We start from the raw sequence: 22,808 nt of genomic DNA on the forward strand, positions 1-22,808 counted from the left end.
ATGACCCAGATGATGGCCCAGCACTCAGCGCCTCCACAAACCAGTCCAAGGACAACTCAAGAAGGGAAAAGAAGTGCAGGACCGAGGCCAAATGCCCGAGAGCGCGAAGATCCTCTGCAACCAAGGCAGCCGAAAGGGAAGGGGCCTGGGCATGCAACTGGAGCAAGCCAACCTTACGAGGAAGCACAGGGGCATAAAGGTACGCATTGAGGTGCTCAAAAGCGTCCCCGATAAACCTGCATTACTGTAGTAAGCTTCGCCAATCCAACGTGCGGGCATGACAGAACCCATGCCATGCATCAAGCGAAAAGAAAGGGCAGTCTGTAAGCCAGGAAGATGCTGGAACATCATAATGCACCTAATATGGGGAAGAGGAGCCGAACTCAAGAGAGACCAGGTCTATCACAGAGGCAAAGTCCGGGTGTCACAGGAGGTACGCACCCATGGCCACCCGAACCTCCAAAGGGAGCAGGGAGGTTCAAATGTGGCCCGTATCGAATGAGGCAGCACCCGGAGCCGCTCGAGTTTCATCCCAAACTAAACCATGCCCAACTCCAAAACCCTTCGACGGTTGCTTGCCAGTACCAGGGATTGAGGAGCAGGGTGAACCACGCCAACAGGGGAAGGACTCAGGGGCGTGGACTGAACCTAGGACGAAGCAACCAATGCCCCAAAGTCCAGGTCCCTAAAACCAAAATGAGGCAGCCCCAGGGCATTCGAGCTGGTGCCCAACCTAGCGCGTTGCACCAACAAAAACCTAGCATGCAACGCAACAGCCGCTTGACCCCTAACGTCTCCTAAAGAAGAATGGGCAAATTGGATAACGAGCGGGGGAACAAGTCTCGCATGATTCCAGGTCAAAGGTGTCATCGATTCAACAAGCAGCATGACAGAGGCAAAACAGATGATTGCAGCCCTCAAACTCGCACAAGGCGAAATAGGACTTGGAAAATGGGACGAAATGGAAAAGACAAATCCATGTTCACCCAAGCCCCGTCGGGTGTTTCCAGGGCCCGCAGGGAGAGATGTCCATACAGGAAGCCCAGGCACTGGTGCTGCAAAGCTGGTCGATCCCTGTCTATTTACCGGGCAAACTGACCTGTGAAGGCAGCAACCTCGGGGGACCATGTGGAGGACTACCAAACAGCTTAGGAATACCTAAGGGGAAGCCAGGCAGCCCTCCACCAGGTATGAAAAGAACTGAAAAGAATGAAACGAAACCCCAAAAGTGCACCTCAACAACAGGAAGCCAGAGAGAGAGACCGCCACCGCTAGTACCCGCTTGATACCTACTTGATGGGGTTCTGGGAGGTCTTCTACTCCCCAAGCCCAGCCCGAGGCCTGGCTTGACTTGTGAGAGTTTGTTCCACTAGGCTGTTGCTTGGAGCGGCCCCCACACCCACATTCCCACCACAGCCCTGTTGGTCCGGCACTCCTTGGAGGAAACAATCTAGTTTCCTCTTAAAGAAGTCCACGGTTGTTCCGGCAATATTTCCTGTGCCGTGCGTGGACTGAACCTAGGGCAACTGAACCTTACTCTCCACCTCAGTAACGGAGTTGCTCAGCACCATGCACCCGAACCAGCAACAAACGCTCCCTACCCAGGGCCAAACGAAAGCACCAAGACCGCCGCTGACCCCAAGGGCAAGGCTGATATCAAGCAACAGCAACCTCTACGAGAGTGAGAAAGCCCCCAGGGAAGATAACCCTGAGACCCAAGGGATGTACTTACAGGGCACCTAGGAAAGATAACCCTAAGCGCACACAGCCCAAAGTACTGGTACTCCTGGCCAACGTCCCAACACATACAGCAGGTACAACCACTAGTGATTTGTACCTGCCTGTGAGTTGTGAGTGAGTTGTGACCGGCCTGCGGTCGTGTGCGGTTGCACTGTAGGTGCTCATGGATATTTGTGAAATTGTGCTCAACTGCTACATTTGTACTGTGCATCTGCGTGTTGGGGAAATGGCAGAGGCGGTCTGCCTCAGTGATGGACAATCCTGCACTGGGACTGTCGACTATGAGAGTGAGGATGAATTTCAAGTGCAGGATGGTACCAGGCCGTACCAAGTTGCAATGTCCAAAAAGAAACAGCATGCTTTTCACAGACAGGGAGACGGTGACAGTGGGGATGAAATGAAAAAGCGACAAAAATTGCAGTGAATCACGATGGGAGAGTCCAATGATGCAAACTCCCAGGAACTGTCGTTGACACCCTAACCAGCAGGATCAAGACACATATATTAATTTAATAGTAGGAAGCGGCTGTTATTCCCTACAACATGCCAGCTGAACTCCCATCAAAAGCTGGAGTGGACGGTTTGACTGGCTAAGTAGTGTGTGTGGAATATGAACCACTATTCAAGGAGGGTCTTCACCGGCCCTACGTAACAGTTGGGACAGAAAAGACCATGGAACACCTAACGACGGTTAGTTTTGAGAATACTGTGATGGTTACTCCGGAGGAAGGTATGATGCACACAAAGATCATAGTTTTTAAGTATCCAACTTATTTGGATCCTGATTATCTTCTTAATGATAGTGTTGTTTGGGCAAAGAGGAACAGTGTTCGTGGTGACAAACAAAGCCAGGTTGTTGCCTTGGTAAAGGATGAGACTCTGGAAAGAACTTTTGTGCAAGGACTAGGCTACAAGAAAGTAGCAAAATACATTGAGGAGCCCATATGATGCATGAAGTGTTCTCGTTGGGGACATACGGCATGGAAATGCCAGTTTGACCCCAGGTGTCGGTATTGTGGTAAGAAACACGACTCGCGAGAGTGTAGGGGTCAAGATTGAAAAAAGTGAAAAATCATTCCATTTTGTTGCAATTGTCGAGACAGCCACAATGCTGGTTCCTATCTATGCCCCATGAAGCCTCATCTGAAAGAGTCCAGGACGGGTCCTACAAGCAGGATAGATGTATCCTCGAAGGAAGGAAAGATAGTGCAGCAGGAACATGGAGGAAACAGCTGGAAGCCAACGACAGCCCCTATGAACAATGTGTAGAAGAAAGGAATGGAGATAATTAAGGTGAGCCTAGGGAAAGTAGGTAATGCAGTTGAAAAACTGAAACCTTGTGAAGACAAGGTTCAGGACAATATGGTGAACTCGGAGGTTGGTAATCAAATTTTGGAATACCTAAAAAAACTAGACAAGAGGATTGAGGCATTGGAAAAATTGGCTATGGAGGGCAGATGGGGTGAAGATGGTGGTGAAACAGGACGTGTAATTGAAAGTGAAACACGACGTGAAATGGAAAGTAAAACGTGCGTAGAAGGAAGTAAGGAAGAGCATGACGTAGCAATGATAAAGGATAGTCAGGAAAATACACTTTCCAGTAGTGTTAGCGATGTTCAACCTCCTGTAGTGACAAATATTGAAACAAAGGTTAAAGTAAAACAGTATACAAAAATAAAGAAAATAGATATGAATAATATTACCTTCGATGTTAGTAGTAGTAGTAGTAGTGCATGTGAGGAGAAAGAAAAAATGTTGCGGTGTTGGGAGGAAGTCTCTAAGGTACTCTTGTATCTCATAGAATGTGACGGGCAGGGCAAAGGTAGTTTCATTATTAACCATGGATGCAAGTAGATTGAGAATATTATCTTGGATCGTTAATGGATTAAAAACTAGAGCGGTGGATGTACACTATTATACTCTTAGAGAGAATATTGACATACAGAGCACCACTTGGTTCCCGAACTTTAGTTATCCGAAACTTCCAGTTTCCCGATTAGGGTTGGGGAGTTACGCTACACGAACTAAGTTTGGGTAGGAAGCAGTCCGCCAAGCTTCACGCCGGCCGGGGTTGGGGGTTACCGTACACGAACCAAGTTCGGGTGAGGAAGCGATCTGCCAAGCGTTGCGCCGGCCCGTGGTGGTGGGTGGGTGGGTGGGTGGGTGGGAGATGGTTTAGTTTGCCCACTGACCATGTCGGGCGCCACCACTCTAGCGCCTGCTACCTTGTGACGTCACAGATTCACAGCCTATTGTTCTCATTGTTTGAATTTGTCACGAGACTGGAGTGTTCATTCCGTGACTTTGTTTTACATATCAGCACAATCAAGGAACATCCGTGCACCATGTCGGCTCCAAATATAAAATGAAATAAATAAAAGTTTATTTAGGTAAGGTACATACATACAAGAAATTTTTACAAAGATTGGTGGACTTATAGATAGAGCTAGTACATACAATGCCTAAAGCCACTATTACGCAAAGCGTTTCGGGCATGGGATTTGCTCATACGCAAATGCACGCATTGTGTCAGTGAAAGCATCAACAAGAGGGTTACGTAAAAGAAGGTTTTTTTTTTTTTTTTTTTTTTTTTATTATTTTCTACCACAGACGTGGCCACACATTTGTAAAAGAAGGTGGTCAGTGATGACATTTGAGAAGAAAGTTGAATTAATTAAGGTGGAGAGCGGTGTCCGGAGAAGTGTCGTGTGTGCTGAATATGGCATAAGCAAAAGTACTGTTTTTTATCTTAAGGCTAAACCTATCATTTTTTACTATATCTCTAAAAGTAAAAGTGATAAAGCAATACAAAATAGAAAGGTAGTTAGCAAAGCAAAGGTGGAGAGTGTTGATAATGCAGTGTGGGATTGGTACAAACAGAGACGCGAGGTGATGAAGCCAGTGGCAGGCTGGCTGCTCATGGAAATGGCGCATGAATTTCAACAAGCAATGAAAATTACTCAAGTGTGTATACAGTGATGGATGGCTCAGAAGCTTTAAAACCCATCACGGTATTAGGTTCATTAAAGTACATGGTGAAAGACAAACTGCTGATATTGTTGGTGCTGATGAGTATGCAAGTATATTTGTGGAGATGGTACAGAAACAAAATTTATCTCCAGAGCAAATTTATAATGCTGACGAGACAGGTTTGTACTGGCGTATGCTATCCACAGACACGATGGCTCATAGTGGTGAGGACGATCCTTCAGGTGGTTATAAACAGAACAGAGAATTTCTTTGTTGTGCTGTGCAAATGCAGCTGGCACGCACAAATTGAAATTATTTGTGATTGGAATTAGTAAAAATCCCAGGGCTTTAAAGTCAACCAGATGCCTCCCTGTGATTTATAAGGACCAGCCAAGTGCGTGGATGTCTCTAGTAATATTTGTCGAGTGGTTTAATAAGAACTTTGTACCCGAGGTGAAGGAGCACCTGAAAAGTGTTGGTGCAAAGTGCAAAACAGCAAAGTTGTGCTGCTGCTAGATAACAGTTCAACGCATCCACGAGGTGATGAGCTAGTAAATGGCAATATTATTGGAACGTTCTTGCCACCCAATACAACTTCAGTGATCCAGCCCATGGATCAAGGAATAATTAAGAACCTTAAACACCACTACAAGAGGATGTTTGCCAGACGTCTTGATAATCAGCTATGAACAATTAAAGACTTTATAAAAGTCTTCACAATAAAGTCAGCTATCTGGACTATTCCTAATGCATGGGATGAAGTACAGCAGACAACACTGAGAAATGGTTGGAAAAAACTTTGGCCCACATCAAGTCTGTTTCCTGAGGAAGACGACGTGGCAGATTTTGAAGGATTTACGGTGAAGAAAGTTAGCGAGAGGAAAAAATCAAAGAGAAACTCCAAGCCTATGTCAAGGAGATCAAGTCCCCCTGAGCTGTGAGCAGAACTGGTGACTGAAACAATATAAGATGACATAGATAGGTGGATAGATTTTGATGAAGCCCCAAACAATCAAAACACGACTGATAATGAAATTATAGAATTAGTATGTACAGCAAAAAACCAGCGCTGAATGTAATGAAACGCCATTGTCTGGGTGAGCCCCGGAGGCTCCCTGGAGCTTATCGGGCTAAAGTATGTTATATTAGACCAGGATATTAGCTAAGGAGTTCAGACCTACCAGGGAACCAGCACCAGAACCTGGCCCCTTCAGAGAGGTTTCAGGGAGCAATGGCCCTGGAAAACCCCCTTGTGGTTGGGGTTTTCCTTATCTGCCATCGACCGGGGTTAGGCACCCAGAAAGGTAGGCATAACAAAACAAACCCCACATAGTAAAAAACTAAAACAAACAACCGAACAGAGGTAGCAACTCCCTACAATCCCAAGGAAACAAGCAATCACCACACTTTACTGCTGCGCCGATTGTCCGCGCAGCCCTCCCCGCCCCGAGAGGGGGAGGGAGGAGCCCCGGACCTCACCGCGCTGGTTGCCTAGCATCAGTTCGGAAGCTAAGCTTCAACCAAAGCGAAAAAAACGCTGACCGGTGGGAGGAAGGGTTGCCAGGGAGCCTCCGGGGCTCACCCAGAAAATAGCGTTTCATTACATTCAACGTTGGTTTTCTGTGGGGAGCCCCTATGGCTCCCTGGAGCTTCATACCCAAAGAGAAGGAAAAGAAAGGGCTGACCCGGGAGGTGGCCGCTACAAACTCCGCAACGCGAAGCCAAGACAACAGGCTGCAACCTTCGACCCAAGGCAACAAGAACGCACAGGAGCAGACATGCGCATAAAGAATGGGCGGCCAAGAACCTATGCAACCCTCAAATCCTTGCGCCCGAAATGAGCCTCTAGACGTCACCAACACAGCAGCAAAAGCTGCAAACGTCCGAATAGCACGGGCGCAAGGACAGATCACAGGCTGGAAGACTTAAAAACTCTGCGGACGACCTGAGAGACCCGAGCCCTGAAACAGGGAACGACGGAACCGGATCAAACCACCAGTGAAGAGCAGAGGTGCCATAGGCACAATCAGAGAACACTGTATAAACATAAGAGGTCCGCGGTAGTTCAAGGTCCTCCCAGCAAGCATACGAAATATTGCCGGAACAACCGTGGACATCTTCAAGAGGAAACTAGATTTATTCCTCCAAGGAGTGCCGGACCAACCGGGGCTGTGGTGGGTATGTGGGCCTGCGGGCCACTTCAAGCAACAGCCTAGTGGACCAAACTCTCACAAGTCAAGCCTGGCCTCGGGCCGGGCTTGGGGATTAGAAGAACTCCCAGAACCCCATCAACCAGGTATCAACCAGGTAAAGTGCCTCCTTAGACACGGTAGGCAGGTAATGGCAAAAAAGTACAACCATACAACACAGGACGCACCCCCGGCCGAACCAATCAAGCATCAATAACCCAAGGACTCCTCCAGAAAGCAGCCATCTCGACCGTCACCAGAAGGACAGAGAAAACCTGCCAAACGTACAAACCTACCACCAGTACCAAAGAGCAGAAACCTGAACCGAAAGGGATACCACAAACTGAGAAGATAAGAGGGCACCCTGATCAAGGATCAGGTCAGCTCAGGCGATGCATGAGCAGGCCGGAGGTGAAACAAAACACGAGAAAGCGTATGGAACAGGGCAGATGTGACTTCCACCCCGAACGCAAACCGGAGCGGCTCCGCAAGCGCCGCACAAAATGAGGTGACAGTAAGAATCATCAAATAACTGTAGTCCTGAAAACCCAAGAAAGGACAAAACAACCCGATGCGAAAGAGAAGAAAACCTACGAAGAGCAAGAATAAGGTGCATAGAAACACCAGGAACGTCATACTGTCGCCGAGACAAAGCTCACAGGTGGGACACCATCAACAAAGCTACCTGATCACCACAGAGATGGTGATGCTCATGTCAAAATACCAGACGCGAAGAGCCGAGGAGAAGGCCGAACCAGTCACGTACAAGACCGGTCAGACCTGCCGAAAGAGGTGGAGCCGCGGGAAAACGCCCCGGGTTCGGACACCTATCAAGCAGCGTCTAAAAATAAAGCTGGGTCGGCCACCAAGGGACCATAAGGCCTACTCTCTTGGGAATGGGCTCCAACCGACCCAGAACCCAAAGCAACAGCTGGACCGGGAGAAGAGGAACAGGTACCCTCACCTCGACCAGTCCTGCCGAAAGGCATCCACCATGAACGCCTCGCAGGCGGGTAAGGGCACCACATAGAATGGGCGATGCCTAGACCACACTGACTCGAAGACGTCCATGGCCAGGAGTCCATGCGCCCTGCAGAGCCAACGAAACGAGTCGGCGACTACTGGCCAATCCGCGAACAGAGGAATGAATTTAGACAGGCTATCCGCCAGGACGTAAGACACCCCGGACATGAACCTCACGGTTAGCCAAACCCCGAGAATCCAGCAAACGAGCCACTCGAAGGGACCAACCCCAAAGGTCAAACACCTAAGAGAAACCCTATGGTTCTGGCAAAGAACCGCCAGAGAACAGTCCGAATGGAGCCGAATGTTAGAGCACCGAGTGACCTGAACCCTCTGAAGCGTAAACCAGACTGCCACGAACTCCCAAACCATGCTGTGAGCCCGACGGATGGACAGACCCCACCATCTCCGGCCGACCTGGTGAACAATGGTCACAAAGCCCCAGCTGAGAGATGACTCGTCCGTGAACACATCGAGCGAAGGCTCGGGGAGGTACCAAGGCACGGAACCCCGAAAACCACAAAGAGGAAGCTGGTGACGCAGCACCAACACAAGATCCCCGGAGGAACAAACCCAACGATTGCAAGAGAGGCGGAAGGGGAGTCTCCGAAGGAATCAAACAGACGCCGAAGCCAAACTCGACCCTGCGGGCAGGCCAGCACGTCGAAGTTCAGACTCCCGCACAACTGCTCAAGCAACCACTGAGCAACCCGGGACCCCATCATCAACAGCCCAAGGTAGGACCACAGCCGCAGTAACACTTCTGGAGGGAAAGACAAGGAGTGGCCCAAGAGCCCTAAACAAGACCCAGCCAGATCCGAACCCGGGACGGAAACAGATGGAACGGCTTCCAGATCACCAGGAAACCAAACCCGGCGATCTGGAAAGAACCACACCCCTGGCAAGCAGACAAGCGGACCAACTGGGAGCCCACACCAGCCAGTCGTCGAGGTAGGCCAGACACCGAATCCCAAGCAGACTCAGACAGGTCATCAAGATCCGGTAAAGATGCGTAAATACACCAAGTGCCAATTACAAACTAGGGAAGGCAACAAAAGCAGCAAGCCTGAAGCCCCATCACCAACTGTGCCAGTCCCGGAAAACTGGAGAGTAACGTTCCAAGAATTGACCTGGAGGTCTAGGGCCACCATCCAGGCACCCGGCCCCCAACAGGAGCCAGACAGGAGACAACGATCCTCCGATGAGGGCATAGAATCCAGGGCGCAGACTGAAGAAGTCCAGAAGAACCGCAGATTCGCCAGGCCCATGTCTGCATAGAACAGACGGGAACCCCAGAAGGATGGGGCGGATCGACCACGTCCAACGCACCCACTAAGATGACACGACGAAGCGCAGGGGAAGAAGCCCACCCCGCCAGCCCTGAACCCCCCAAAGGGGGAGAAGCTGCTCCCCCAGGGCCCCGTCAACAGCGAAGGGAACAGAGCCCCTTTCGAAAGAAAAAGTATACATACACATATATTATGTACATACACATATACATACATACACATACATATACATACATATACACATAAATAAATACTGGTGTATACTGGCAGCAGGTTTTCTTTTACACATGTCTTATTGAATATGACTGCATATTCAGTATTTACTATCTTCTGGTTTAGGACTTCTATCCCTCTAACTATTTTCCTAGTATCAGAGCTTAGCTGAAAGAGGAGTTCTCCAAAACTCATTTTCGTTATTTCAAGGTGAAGAAAAAAGTAAACTAAAATAGAATGTATTACACTTATTTATACAATTTGCACAACGTTTTGAACCTCCATAGTTCATTCTCAAGTGAATTAAATTACAGGACTCGTTGATTTATACCCGTACGGGGGTCAGATGATAAAGGTAAAAACAAGAGGGATACATAGGGGATAAATGGGGGACGAAGCACATAAGAACATAAGAATAAAGGTAACTGCAGAAGGCCCATTGCCCCATATGAGGCAGCTCCTATTATACAAAGATTAATCAGGTGTAATTGGCCTGTTATGCTGAACAGTGTCTTCTGTGTTGGCATCATTATATTCTGGTCTTGTCCTTACTCTCATGGTGGGTAGAGTAAATAGTAAAATAATAAATATATATAAATACAGAGCACCACTTGGTTTCCGAACTTTAGTTATCCGAAACTTCCAGTTTTCCGAATGGGGTTGGGGAGTCATGCTACTGGAACAAAGTTCGGGTAGGAAGGGGTCTGCCAAGCGTCGCGCTGGCCTGTGATGGTGGGTGGGAGATGGTCCAGTTTGCCCACTGTGACTTCACAGATTCACGGTCTAGTATTCATATTATTTTGAATTGTCTTGAGGCTGGAATGTTCATTCTGTGCTTTTGTTTTACATATCTGCACAATCAAGAAACATCTGTGCACCATGTCGGCTCCAAATGCACGCATTGCGTCAGTGATGGCTGACCGGTGGGTGGATGGATGGGGAAGCTTAAGTGGGAGGCAGTATGAGCGAGGGGAGAAAATCAGTGAGAGAGGGGGAGAATTAGTGAGAAAGGGAGGGAGGGAGAGATGCAAGGAGGGAGGAGGAGGTAGGGAGAGATGCGAGGAGGTAGGAAGGGAGGGAAGTAGTGAGGGAGGATGGGCGAATTAGGGATTAAATCTGCAGATATAGCTCCGTTGCATAAGGGGGGGAGTAAAGCCTTGGCAATAAATTATAGGCCAGTTGCACTAACATCACACATAATAAAAGTGTTTGAAACAGTGATTAGGAATCAAATTTCTAGTTTTATGGAAAACAATGAATTGCACAATCCAGGACAACATGGATTTAGAGCGGGAAGATCCTGTCTGTCACAGTTACTCAACCACTATGACAAAATCACAGAAGCCCTAGAAGAAAAGCAAAATGCAGATGTTGTATACACAGACTTTGCAAAGGCGTTCGACAAATGTGACCATTGGGTGATAGCTCACAAAATGAGGTCAATGGGAATAACTGGAAAAGTAGGAAGCTGGATACTCAATTTCCTGTCGAAAAGAACACAAAGAGTAACAGTCAATCAGATAAAATCGAGTCCAAGCGATGTTAAAAGCTCTGTACCTCAAGGTACAGTCCTTGCACCGCTACTGTTCCTTATTCTCATATCTGATATAGACAAAAATACACGTCACAACTTCGTGTCATCCTTTGCAGACGACACAAAAATCAGCATGAAAATTACTTCTGCTGAAGACATTGAAAAACTACAAGCAGATGTCAACAAAGTTATCGATTGGGCAGCAGAAAATAACATGATGTTTAACAGTGATAAATTTCAGGTACTCAGGTACGGCAAAAATGAGGATATGAAACATAATACAGGGTACAAAACACAATCAAATCTTCCCATAGTAGAAAAACAGCATGTCAAGGATTTGGGAATAATGATGTCCGACGATCTAACGTTTAGGGAGCATAACCAAGCAAATATCGCGTCAGCCAGAAAAATGATCGGATGGATTACGAGAACTTTCAAATCCAGGGATCCCATCACAATGGTTGTACTCTTCAAGTCACTTGTGTTGTCCCGTCTCGAGTACTGCTCAGTACTCGCTTCCCCCTTCAGAGCAGGAGAGATTGCTGAAATAGAGGGAATACAGAGAACATATACGGCACGCATAGACGAGATAAAATACCTAAATAATTGGGATCGTCTCAAAGCTCTCCAAATGTACTCTCTAGAAAGGAGACGAGAGAGATACCAAATAATATACACATGGAAAATACTGGAGGGTCAGGTCCCAAATCTACACAGTAAAATAACAACGTACTGGAGTGAACGATATGGAAGAAAATGCAAGATTGAACCAGTGAAGAGCAGAGAGGCCATAGGCACAATCAGAGAGCACTGTATAAACATCAGAGGTCCGCGGTTGTTCAACGTCCTCCCAGCGACTATAAGAAATATTGCCGGAACAACCGTGGACATCTTCAAGAGAAAACTGGACGGTTTTCTAAGAGAAGTTCCGGATCAGCCGGGCGGTGGTGGGTACGTGGCCCTGCGGGCCGCTCCAAGCAACAGCCTGGTGGACCAAACTCTCTCAAATCGAGCCTCGCCTCGGGCCGGGTTTGGGGAGTAGAAGAGCTCCCAGAACCCCATCAACCAGGTATCAACCAGGTATCTAGGGAGGGAGGGAGAGGCAGGCAGGCAGGCTGGCAGGCAGAAAGGCAGGTAGAGAGGCAGGCAGGCAGAAAGGCAGGCAGGCAGAGAGGCAGGCAGGCTGGCAGAGGAGGAGACAAGGCAGGCAGGCTGGCAGAGGAGGAGACAAGGCAGGCAGGCTGGTAAGGAGGCAGGCTGGGAAGGAGGCTGGCAGGCAGGCAGGCAGGCAGGGATGGGGGTTGAGGTGAACCACGTGACCTTTGAGAGCATGTGTATGGGTTAAGGGTTGGAGGGGGGGGGGGGGGAGGTGTGTCAGTGGTGGGGGAGGGACTGGCTGACTCCGTAAACCTAACCATCGACAGACCTGTAACCCAGATTTGTTTCTTAACACTATCGGTCACTTTGGACCGGACTCTTGTCCATTATTTTTCTCCCGAGTCCTAACCGAGGACCAGACTTGCGTCCACTACAAAAATATTTGTATAAAATTCATTATTTATCCAATCGACCTCGGGATAGTATCAAAATAAGTGCCTTTAGAATGCGCACAATTTGATACCAAAATGAAAGATGTAACATGAAACTTGATGTCCGAACACTTATATGATTATAAATAGGTTTTTAGTCAAAATTTTTAAATATTTGTTAAAATTTTATTTATTGTGCTATTATGTTGGGACTAGTTTTAACCCTTCAATTGCGCATCGCATCATATGATGCTTTGACCGACTTGCAGTAAATTGCGCATCGCATCATGTGATGCTTTGGTGTACTACTCAAGATTTAAACGGCCCGCAGATACACGGGGTTCACCACACCTTCATCAGGGCTCTTGTAAACAGATGCCATTAAAAAAAAAAATCGTGGGCCAAACTCCCGGGTGTTAGGGGCTTCAGTATTGAGTGAGCAACCAAGCCTGACGCACGCAGCATGAACTCACAGAACTTCTGTTCAGCTTGTGATCACAGCATCGCCTAAAAATGCCATAATATACTTGTTCATGCTATTATGTAGCGATAATATTATTACAGAAGACCCCTGACTGTGATAAAACTGACCAGGGTTCTGATAATAGCAGGATTGTGGTGATATTTGGCGCTGTGCACCATGGAGGGAGGAGTAATGCTGTGGGAGGGAGGATGGTGGCTTTCTCTTTTGAGTGTGTGTGGCCACCTTTTATTGACTGCACTCACCATACCAGCTTAGTGGTTCGCTATGGTGAACACAAATGTAGATACTTATATATAACGTGTGTATAGTGTGAGATAACAGCGAGAGTAGGAGGTTGGGAGCCGCCATTTTGGTGAGGGAGGAGCGTCGTCTGCAGGACTTACCATGTTGTTTACTGATGACCACGATGGTCTTTGGGCACCATACCAGTTTACTTGTACAAGTATGGTGAATAAAACAGGTAGATATTTATATATAATGTGTGTATATAGCGTAATAACACCATAAACAGTATTGTTGTAGGAAAAATATTAGTGCGTCTGGCCTTGAGGGCGGCCGCCACCAGCTGACTGTGTGAGTAGCTACGTCGTTGTGCCTTTACTCACCATACAAGCTTAGATGTACAGGCATACCTCAGTTTAAGAGTTTAATTGGTTCCTGGAGATGCCTCGTATTCCGAAAACTCGCATTCCGAAGCTAATTTCCCCATAAGAAATAAAGGGAAATGAATTAATCCGTTCCTGACTACCCCAAAAAACCCACATCAAACTAAATTTTTATACCTAATTCATCTAAATAAACCTACAAAACTATGTTCCAGTTATTACTTACCTTGCTGTCGAGTGCTGTAGGCGTATGGAAGATGGTGAGGAGGTGGGAGGAAGAGGAGGAGTTACTGTTTGGAAGGGGAGTCCCCTTCCATTATCACATCAGGCAGTGAAGGCCTTTCTGGTGTGCTCTCCCTGGGACGTTTTATCTGAGTGCCACTAGGTCCTGGTTGAGGCTCACTGCTCGATTTCCTCACCACAAATCTGTCCATGGAAGCTTGCTTTTCCCTTCTTCGCAAGCTCTCTCTGTAGTAAGGCATCACATTGTCATTGAAAAGATTAAGACAACGGCCTACTACAGCTTTCTCTGGGTGAGTCTTTTCAACAATTGTTTGAATCTCTTCCCACATCTGACACACCTTAATTACTGCAGAAGGGACATTTGCTGGTGCTGCTGCCACCTCCTCCTCCACTGCAGAATCATCCGCTGCTGCGTTGGCTTGCTGTTCCTGTTGAAGGGCTAGGAGTTCTTTGGTGGTCAGTTCTTCGTTGTGTTCTTCCACCAACTCCTCCACATCATCACCATCCAATTCCAAGCCCATTTGCTGGCCTAGACTAACAATTTCCTCAACAATAGGCGCGTCATTTATAGGCTCAAACCCCTCAAAGTCTAGTTCTCTCACACATTCAGGCCACAATTTTCTCCAGCCAGAGATCAGGGTTCTTTGAGTCACTTCTTGCCAGGCTTTGTCAACGAATTTTAAAGCACTACAAATGTTAAAATGCTGTTTCCAGAACTCTTTGAGGGTGAGGTTTGTGGCTTCAGTCACTTCAAAACACATCCGGAACAGTGCACTTTCATAAAGTTTCTTAAAATTTGCTATGATTTTCTGGTCCATAGGCTGAATTAGAGGAGTGGTGTTAGGAGGAAGGAATTTAACCGAGGAATTTATTGTATCTGGGCAACAAATCATCTTCCAAGCCTGGAGGATGAGCAGGAGCATTGTCGAGGAGAAGCACGGCTTTGAGTGGCAAATGTTTCTCCTGCAGATATTTTTCTATGGCAGGGCACAGCACTTCATTCACCCACTCCGAAAAAATAAGCCTAGTCACCCATTCTTTTTTATTAGACTTCCACATCACACACAAATGGGTTTTCTGCACTTTATACTGTTTGAAAACCCTTGGATTTTCAGAATGATACACTAGCAAGGGTTTAATTTTCAAATCGCCACTCACATTTGAACACAGCACAAGCGTAAACCTATCTTTCATAGGCTTGTGTCCAGGCAAGGATTTTTCCTCCTTGGTAATGTATGTCCTCTTAGGCATTCTTTTCCAAAACAGTCCTGTTTCGTCACAATTAAACACTTGTTGCGGTAGGTATCCCTCAGCCTCTGCAAACTCTTTAAATTCGCCAATAAATTGTCTAGCGGCTGGTTTGTTTGAGCTGGCTGCCTCCCCATGCCTTGTAACACTATGGATACCACTTCTCTTTCTAAATTTTTCAAACCAGCCCCTGCTTGCCTTAAACTCTTTCGTATCTGCATCACTCGTTGCAGGGGTATTCTTTAGAAGGTCTTAGTGCAACACCCTGGCTTTCTCACAAATAATGGCCTCCGAAACACTATCACCCCTCAACTCCTTGTCGTGTATCCAAATTAATAACTTTTCCACTTCAAGTATTTGTGGTCTTTGTTTCGTTATTGTTCTTACTCCTTTTGCCACTTTAGCACCCATAATCTCATTTTTCTTCTTAAGTATAGTGCATATTGTTGATATGGCTTTGTTGTACTGCCTACAAAGTTCAACAACACGTGTACCGTTCTCATGCTTCCGAATGATCTCTTGTTTCTCCTCTATTGTCATCCTCACATGTGCTTTCTGGCCTTTATCCTTACCACTGGCTTTCTCGGGACCCATGGTGAGATATATAATAACAAATTGTATAGACAAATCACCAAAAATCCAACAAAACACTGAAAATCCGCGAGAAGAATTGATGTGGGGGTAGTCACTGAGCGCTAGACAATGGTAAACTGAGGGGCGGCGGGGCAGAGGGGCGACGATCGCCGAACCACCACGCGCTAGGTCGGCCTGTACGCGTATCAACAAACTCGCGTCCCGAGGTAACCCTCACCTTCCGAGACATATTTTTGGAGTAAATCCTGCTCGTCTTCCGAAAAACTCGCATACAGGGACACTCGCATTCCGAGGTACCACTGTACAGTTATGGTGAACAGAACATGTAAATACTTATACAGTGGTACCTCGGAATGCGAGTGTCCCTGTATGCGAGTTTTTCGGAAGACGAGCAGGATTTACTCCAAAAATATGTCTCGGAAGGCGAGGGTTACCTCGGGACGCGAGTTTGTTGATACGTGTACAGGCCGACTGGCGCGTGGTGGCATGGCGATCGCGCCTCAGTTTACCAGTGTCTCGTGTCCAGTGACTATCCCACCTGAATTCTTCACAAGGATTTACAGTTTTTTATCGTTTTTTTGGCCATTTGAGCATAAAAGTTGTCATTATATATCTTGCCATGGGTCTCAAGAAAGCCATTGGTAAGGTTCAACCTAAGAAAATAGCTGTGAGTAGAGGCAGTAGAGGATGTCCCTTCTTGATTAAGAAAATGTGTGAAGTATGGGAAGAACTGCAAAGTTTTGTTGAAAAAACTCACCCAGATAAAGCTGTAGCAGGCCGTTGCATTGACCTTTTAAATGATAATGTGATGTCTTACTACAGACAAGTGTTAAAATGTAGGGAAAAACAAGTGTTATTAGATAAATTCTTAGTAAAACAAGCAAGTCCTAGTGGTATGCAGGCAAAATGTGGCAGAGTGTGCATACCAGTGAAGTCCTCACTGCCTGATGTGATAATGGAAGGGGACTCCCCTTCCAAACAGTAACTCCACTCTTCCTCCCTCCTCCTCCTCACCATCTTCCATACGCCTACAGCATTCAACAGCAAGGTAAGTAATAACTTGAACATAGTTTTGTAGGTTTATTTAGATGAATTAGGTATAAAAATTTAGTTTGATGTGGGGTTTTTGGGGTAGTCAGGAACGGATTAATTCATTTCCCTGTATTTCTTATGGGGAAATTAGCTTCAGAATGCGAGTTTTCGGAATACGAGGCGTCTCCAGGAACCAATTAAACTCTTAAACTGAGGTATGCCTGTATTACCTAATTATTTCAATGTCTCTGATTGATTTTTTCTTAGTTTTTTTGCAGTAGTAATATTCCATACAGTGAATTGTGGTATATTTATATTATAAAATGTGTAAACCATCGCTGTACTCAAAATTATGGTGTGCATATTAGTGATTCAATTATGATGTTCATAAAACAATAAACAAATAGTTTTGCTGTTGTTACACTATATACACAGGTTATATATAAGTATTTGCATGTTTTGTACACCATAACGAACTACTAAGTTGGTCTTGTGAGTCAAAAAGCAACGAGGAGTGACCGCCAAACACCAGCGAGCCACTCACTGCCACTCCCTCCCTCAACACCACCTCACTCACCCTCATTCACCTCCTACAATACTCTTTCTGTATTTATTCACTATACACAGACGTTATATATACGTATTTACTTGTTTTGTTCACCATAACTGTACATCTAAGCTTGTATGGTGAGTAAAGGCCACAAAGACGTAGCTACTCACACAGTCAGCTGATCGGCGGCCGCCCTCAAGGCCAGACACACTAATATTTGTCCTTCAACAATATTGTTTGTGGTGTTATTACGCTATATACACATTATATATAAGTATCTACCTGTTTTATTCACCATACCTGAACAAATAAGCTGGTATGGTGCCCAAATACCATAGTGGCCATCAGTAAACACCATGCCAAGACGTGCAGACGACGCTCCTCCCTCACCAAAATGGCGGCTCCCAACCTACTCCTCTCGCTGTTATCACACTCTATACACACGTTATATATAAGTATCTACATTTGTGTTCACCATATCGAACCACTAAGCTGGTATGGTGAGTGCAGTCAATAAATGGTGGCCCCACACAGTCAGAAGACGACGCCACAACCCTCCCTCGCACAGCCTTACGTCTCCCTCCATGGAGCACAGCGCTAAATATCACCACAATCCTGGTATTATCAGAATCCTGGTCAGTTTTATCACAGTCAGGGGGCTTCAGTAATACTATCACTGCTAAATAATAGCAGTATCATATATACTATGGTATTTGTAAGCGATGCTGTGGTCACAAGCTGAACAGCGGTGCTGTGAGCTCGTGCTGCGTGCGCCAGCCTTGGTGGCTTGCTCAATACTGACGCTGTAACACCCAAGAATGTTGGCCTGGATTTTTTTTCTAGGTGGCATCTGGCAACTATCGGTCGTGGCTGTACTATAGCTGCCCCTATCCCAGGAGGGGAGTTTAAATTATAGCGCTAGACACGAAATCATATATAAATGACGTGCGCGGTTTCAGTTTTGTCACTGATATCATTTATATATGATATGCGCGGTTTGAGGGTTAAGGGTTAAAATGCGCGCCTTTACGTCACGAACAATTTGATACCAAAATGAAAGATGTAACACAAAAATTTGTCAGAACACTGGAAAGATATAAATAATTTTGTGATGATGAGCTTCCAGAATTAAAATATTTGTTAAAATTCCAGTTTTAGGGAGGCATTGAGGCACTATTATTATGGGACTAGTTTTAAAATACGCACCTTTTTATTGTGAACAATTTGATACCAAAATGAAAGACATAATACGAAAATTGATGTAATCAAACTGAACAAGTATACACATTAGGTTGCAGTATACAAACTGGTGCTCGTTCATGGGTAACATGGGCTTTTCCGCAGGGAGGCACTCCAGGCTTTTGTACATTATATTCATATACAGTACATCTGTAGGGAATTTAATTGCAAACACAATGATACCAAAACGAGCGATGTAGCACGAGAATTAACCCTTAACATGCTCGGGGTTTAATATCCTGTCATCCCCACAGGCGCATGTCATTTTAAAAAAAAAAAAAAAAAATATATTTTTTCTTCCTAACCTGTTAATTTGTGTTCACTGATCACGGGAAAAATATTAAAAAAATCGTAAATGGCATATATTGCCCGCTATAGGGCGGGGAAGTTATTATTAATTAATAATAATTATATGGCAAATTATAGGCGCTGACTCAGCACGCGACCCAGGTGGTCTGTTGCTCGCCAGCTGTCAGGCCGGAGTTGCCACAAAGAGATAATTACCTAATTATTTCAATGTCTCTGATTGGTTTTTCATAGTTTTTTTCCTGTAATATTATTCAATAGTGTGTAGTTTGATATATTTATATAATAAAATGAGTGAATCATTGCTGTACTCAAAAATATGGTGTGCATATTGTTGATTCAATTATGTTCATCAATCAGTGAACAAATACTTTGTCTGTTATTACACTATAAGCACAGGTTATATATAAGTATCTGCATGTTTTGTTCACTATAACGAACCACTAAGTAGCTATTATGAGTCAAAAAGTAACGAGGAGTGACCGCCGTGTACCAGCCAGCCACTCCCGCCTTCCCTCCAGTCATCTGACACCCACATTCTCCTCCCACAATACTGTTTTTGCTATAATTCACTATATACAGATGTTATATACAAGTGTCTACATGTTTTGTTCACCATAACTGTACATCTAAGCTTGAATGGTGAGTAAAGGCACAAAGACGTAGGGCCTCTCACAGTCAGCTGATGGCTGCCGCCCTCAAGGCCAGACGCACTAATATTTCTCCTCCAACAATACTGTGTGGTGTTATTACGCTATATACACACATTATATATAAATATCTACCTGTTTTATTCACCATACTTGTACAAATAAACTGGTAAGGTGCTCAAAGACCATCGTGGTAACCAGTAAACAACACCATCGTCTGCACGGTGGCGTCGTGCAGACGACGCCACCGCCCTCACCAAAATGGCGGCTCCAAACCTTCTCTTGCTGTTTATACCCTCTATACACACGTTATATGCAAGTATCTACATTTGTGTTCACCATAGCGAACCACTAAGCTGGTATGCTGAGTACAGTCAATTAAAGGGGGCCACACCGTCGGAAGACATCGCCACCACCCTCCCTCCCACAGCATTACTCCTCCCTCCATGGTGCACAGCACTAAATATCACCACAATCCTGCTATTATCAGAACCCTGGTCAGTTTTATCACAGTCAGGGGTCTTCTGTAATAATATCATCGCTACATAATAGCATGAACAAGTATATTTTGTCATTTTTAGGCGATGCTGTGGTCACAAGCTGAACAGCAGTGCTGTTAGCTCATGCTGCGTGCGTCAGGCTTGGTTGCTCACTGAATATTGAGGCCAATAACACCCGGGAGTTTTGCCCACGATTTTTAAAAAAAATGGCGTCTGTTTACAAGAGCCCTGATGAAGGTGTGGTGAACCCCGTGTATCCGCGGGCCGTTTAAATCTTGCGTAGTACTCCAACACATCATATGACGTGATGCGCAGTTGACTGGAACAACGTCCAACACGTCATATGATGTGATGCGCACTTTAAGGGTTAAGGTGAGAAAAATGGAACGAGTATGCACATTTTACTGATTTTGTGCGCTCACGGGTAACTTTTGCCGACTTTAGGCTTTGCTGTTGGGATTCACGCCAGGCTTTTGGACATTATATTTATACACACCTGTAAGGAATGCAGTAATTATTCCCTTGCAAAAGAAAAAAAGTATGTATGAAATAGGAGAGCTAAGGGCAACATATGATTGTATAATTAGAAAATTACCTACAGAAAAAACACTACATGTATATTATGATGGGTCAGTTGCTACGGATGGGAAGGCAGGATGTGGAGTCCTGATCAGGGAGTACACTGACATCGGCACTGTAGATACTGTTATTGGACGCCGCTTAACTGACAATGTCTCTTCAACGCAGGCTGAACTCCAAGGTGTATTAGCAGGATTACAGGAAGTAGTCAAATGTGGTAAAAATGCTTGCTTCTTTATTGACAGTAGAGGAGCATTGGAGTCTTTAATTAGCAGATGCCCAGTATACCAGAATATTGTGATAAGAGTGTTGAGAGAATGTTAAGAAATTAGAAAAAACTGGGTATAAAGTAAGATTCATGTGGATCCCTTCACATGTGGGAATACTGTTGAATGAGGTAATTGATGAGATAGTGAAGAGAGCCACGGAAAAAACTCTTGTTGATGATGTATGTATGTCAGATAACCTTGAAACAAATGAAAACAAGAATCAAGATGATCCAAGAGGGTGAAGAAATGGTAGAGAGAATGGCAATGGTGGACAGTAGTAACACACTTAAGAATTATTCAATAATAAATACAAATTTGTCTTTCACCTATGGTAGAGGAAAGTCTACTTGGAAGGATTCAATTTACACGATATTAAGATTAGGATACAAATATATCTGGCAATACGGTGTTGATGTCAGCGAAAAAGATAAGGAGTGTAAATTATGTAGTATACCGCACGCCCACACCTTAGAACATGAAGTATTAGAGTGTCAACTTATTGATAACTATAGAAATAAGGAAATAAGTAGTGTCATTTGCCACATCAAATTGTTTTGATGTGTGATAACAGTATGATAGACAGTATACTTGGGAGCTACAAGAATTTTGCCCCCAGAGTGTAACAATTATATGCTGTGCTTACTGTATTAACCTGCAATGTTAAATGGGATTCTTGAATTGTGATTTGTGTAGTTGTACTCACTGAATTTGTGCACCCCTTGAGGGACTTGAAGTAGAGGGGGTAGAAAGAGCCTAAGCTACTCTATCCCTTTGAGATGTATTTTTTCTTGTCTCAATAAACATACTTGAACTTGAATTGAATTTCTTGTTCTTCAGGAACGTGTACCTGAATTTTAAACCTTAAACAAATTAAATTAATTCCAAAAACTAAATGGTTTAAATTCATTAATATGCACCTCACCTTCTTAAGAATGTTGATGCGGTATTTTAATTTCTTATTTTCATTTATAAGGTTTGTAAATTCTTTGTCAGAAACATCATCATCTTCAAATGAGTCGAAACAGCCTGATGCAAGTGCTTGCACACGGGCAGTCAATTTCTCTGTCTCCGTCTCCTGAAATATCAAAGACCAATTAAAATAACTATCAACTAGAAAATACAATATGGTATATTTGAAACAAATTAAAAGTGGTGAACCAGTTGATCAAAATGTTATGCATATCAGTAGTTTTGCGAAAATGTACAACTCCATCACCAAAATATATACTTTCATAAACTGTACACAAAAAGAATTACTTTTCCAGTAATTCCTTATGTGCGCATTTTGTGTGTAATAACACCATACCTTGAGGTTACCTTGAGATGCTTCCGGGGCTTAGCGTCCCCGCGGCCCGGTCGTCGACCAGGCCTCCTGGTTGCTGGACTGATCAACCAGGCTGTTGGACGCGGCTGCTTGCAGCCTGACGTATGAGTCACAGCCTGGTTGATCAGTTGACCATAGGCACATTTGTTAAAGGCTTTTGCAAAATCTGTGTATTTTGACAAAACATCACCATTCTGTCTGTCTTCCATGGCATCTAGGGCCATGTCATTACATATACAGTGGCACCTCGACATACGATTGCCCCTACTTAGGATAATTTCGAGTTACGATGTAAATTTCATCAAAAAATGCGACTCAACATTCGATGGTGTCGTCGACTTCCGATATTTGTTGGTACACGAAACCTCTTTACCGATTGCTTTGAAATTTTGATAACGTTGCATTCGAATAGGCGCGTCTTTTTATATATCTACTATATGGATACCACCCCTCTGACAGGTAAGAACATGCGTTTATAAAAAACAGCGCCATCTGTTGCAAATAATAGCATCATGCACGCTATGCTAAATATGTCACGAATTCCATTTTAATGTTTCCGATTGCATTGAAAAATTTTATTTTCATAGATTTTGATTTATTTAATTTTTTAATTTTTATTTTGTGACATTGTGTTGGAATTGAGCTGTGTTGTTTACCATACCGTTCATTTCTTAAGTATAAGCATAGATGCCACACCT

The 22,808-nt window shown here is 44.9% G+C and overlaps 1 protein-coding gene across 2 annotated transcripts in view; it reads right to left on the reverse strand.

The window, feature by feature from the left end:
• ArgRS (arginine--tRNA ligase-like protein) overlaps window positions 1-22,808 on the reverse strand; it is a 277,968-nt gene that overhangs the window by 254,050 nt on the left and 1,110 nt on the right. For both annotated transcript variants that reach the window (XM_069327302.1, XM_069327303.1), the window contains exon 2: window positions 21,709-21,861. In XM_069327302.1, the coding sequence (XP_069183403.1) occupies window positions 21,709-21,861 (153 nt within the window). The remainder of the gene's footprint in view (window positions 1-21,708; window positions 21,862-22,808) is intronic.

The sequence above is a fragment of the Procambarus clarkii genome, chromosome 19 (assembly GCF_040958095.1).
Source record: "Procambarus clarkii isolate CNS0578487 chromosome 19, FALCON_Pclarkii_2.0, whole genome shotgun sequence".
NCBI classification, from domain to species: domain Eukaryota; kingdom Metazoa; phylum Arthropoda; class Malacostraca; order Decapoda; family Cambaridae; genus Procambarus; species Procambarus clarkii.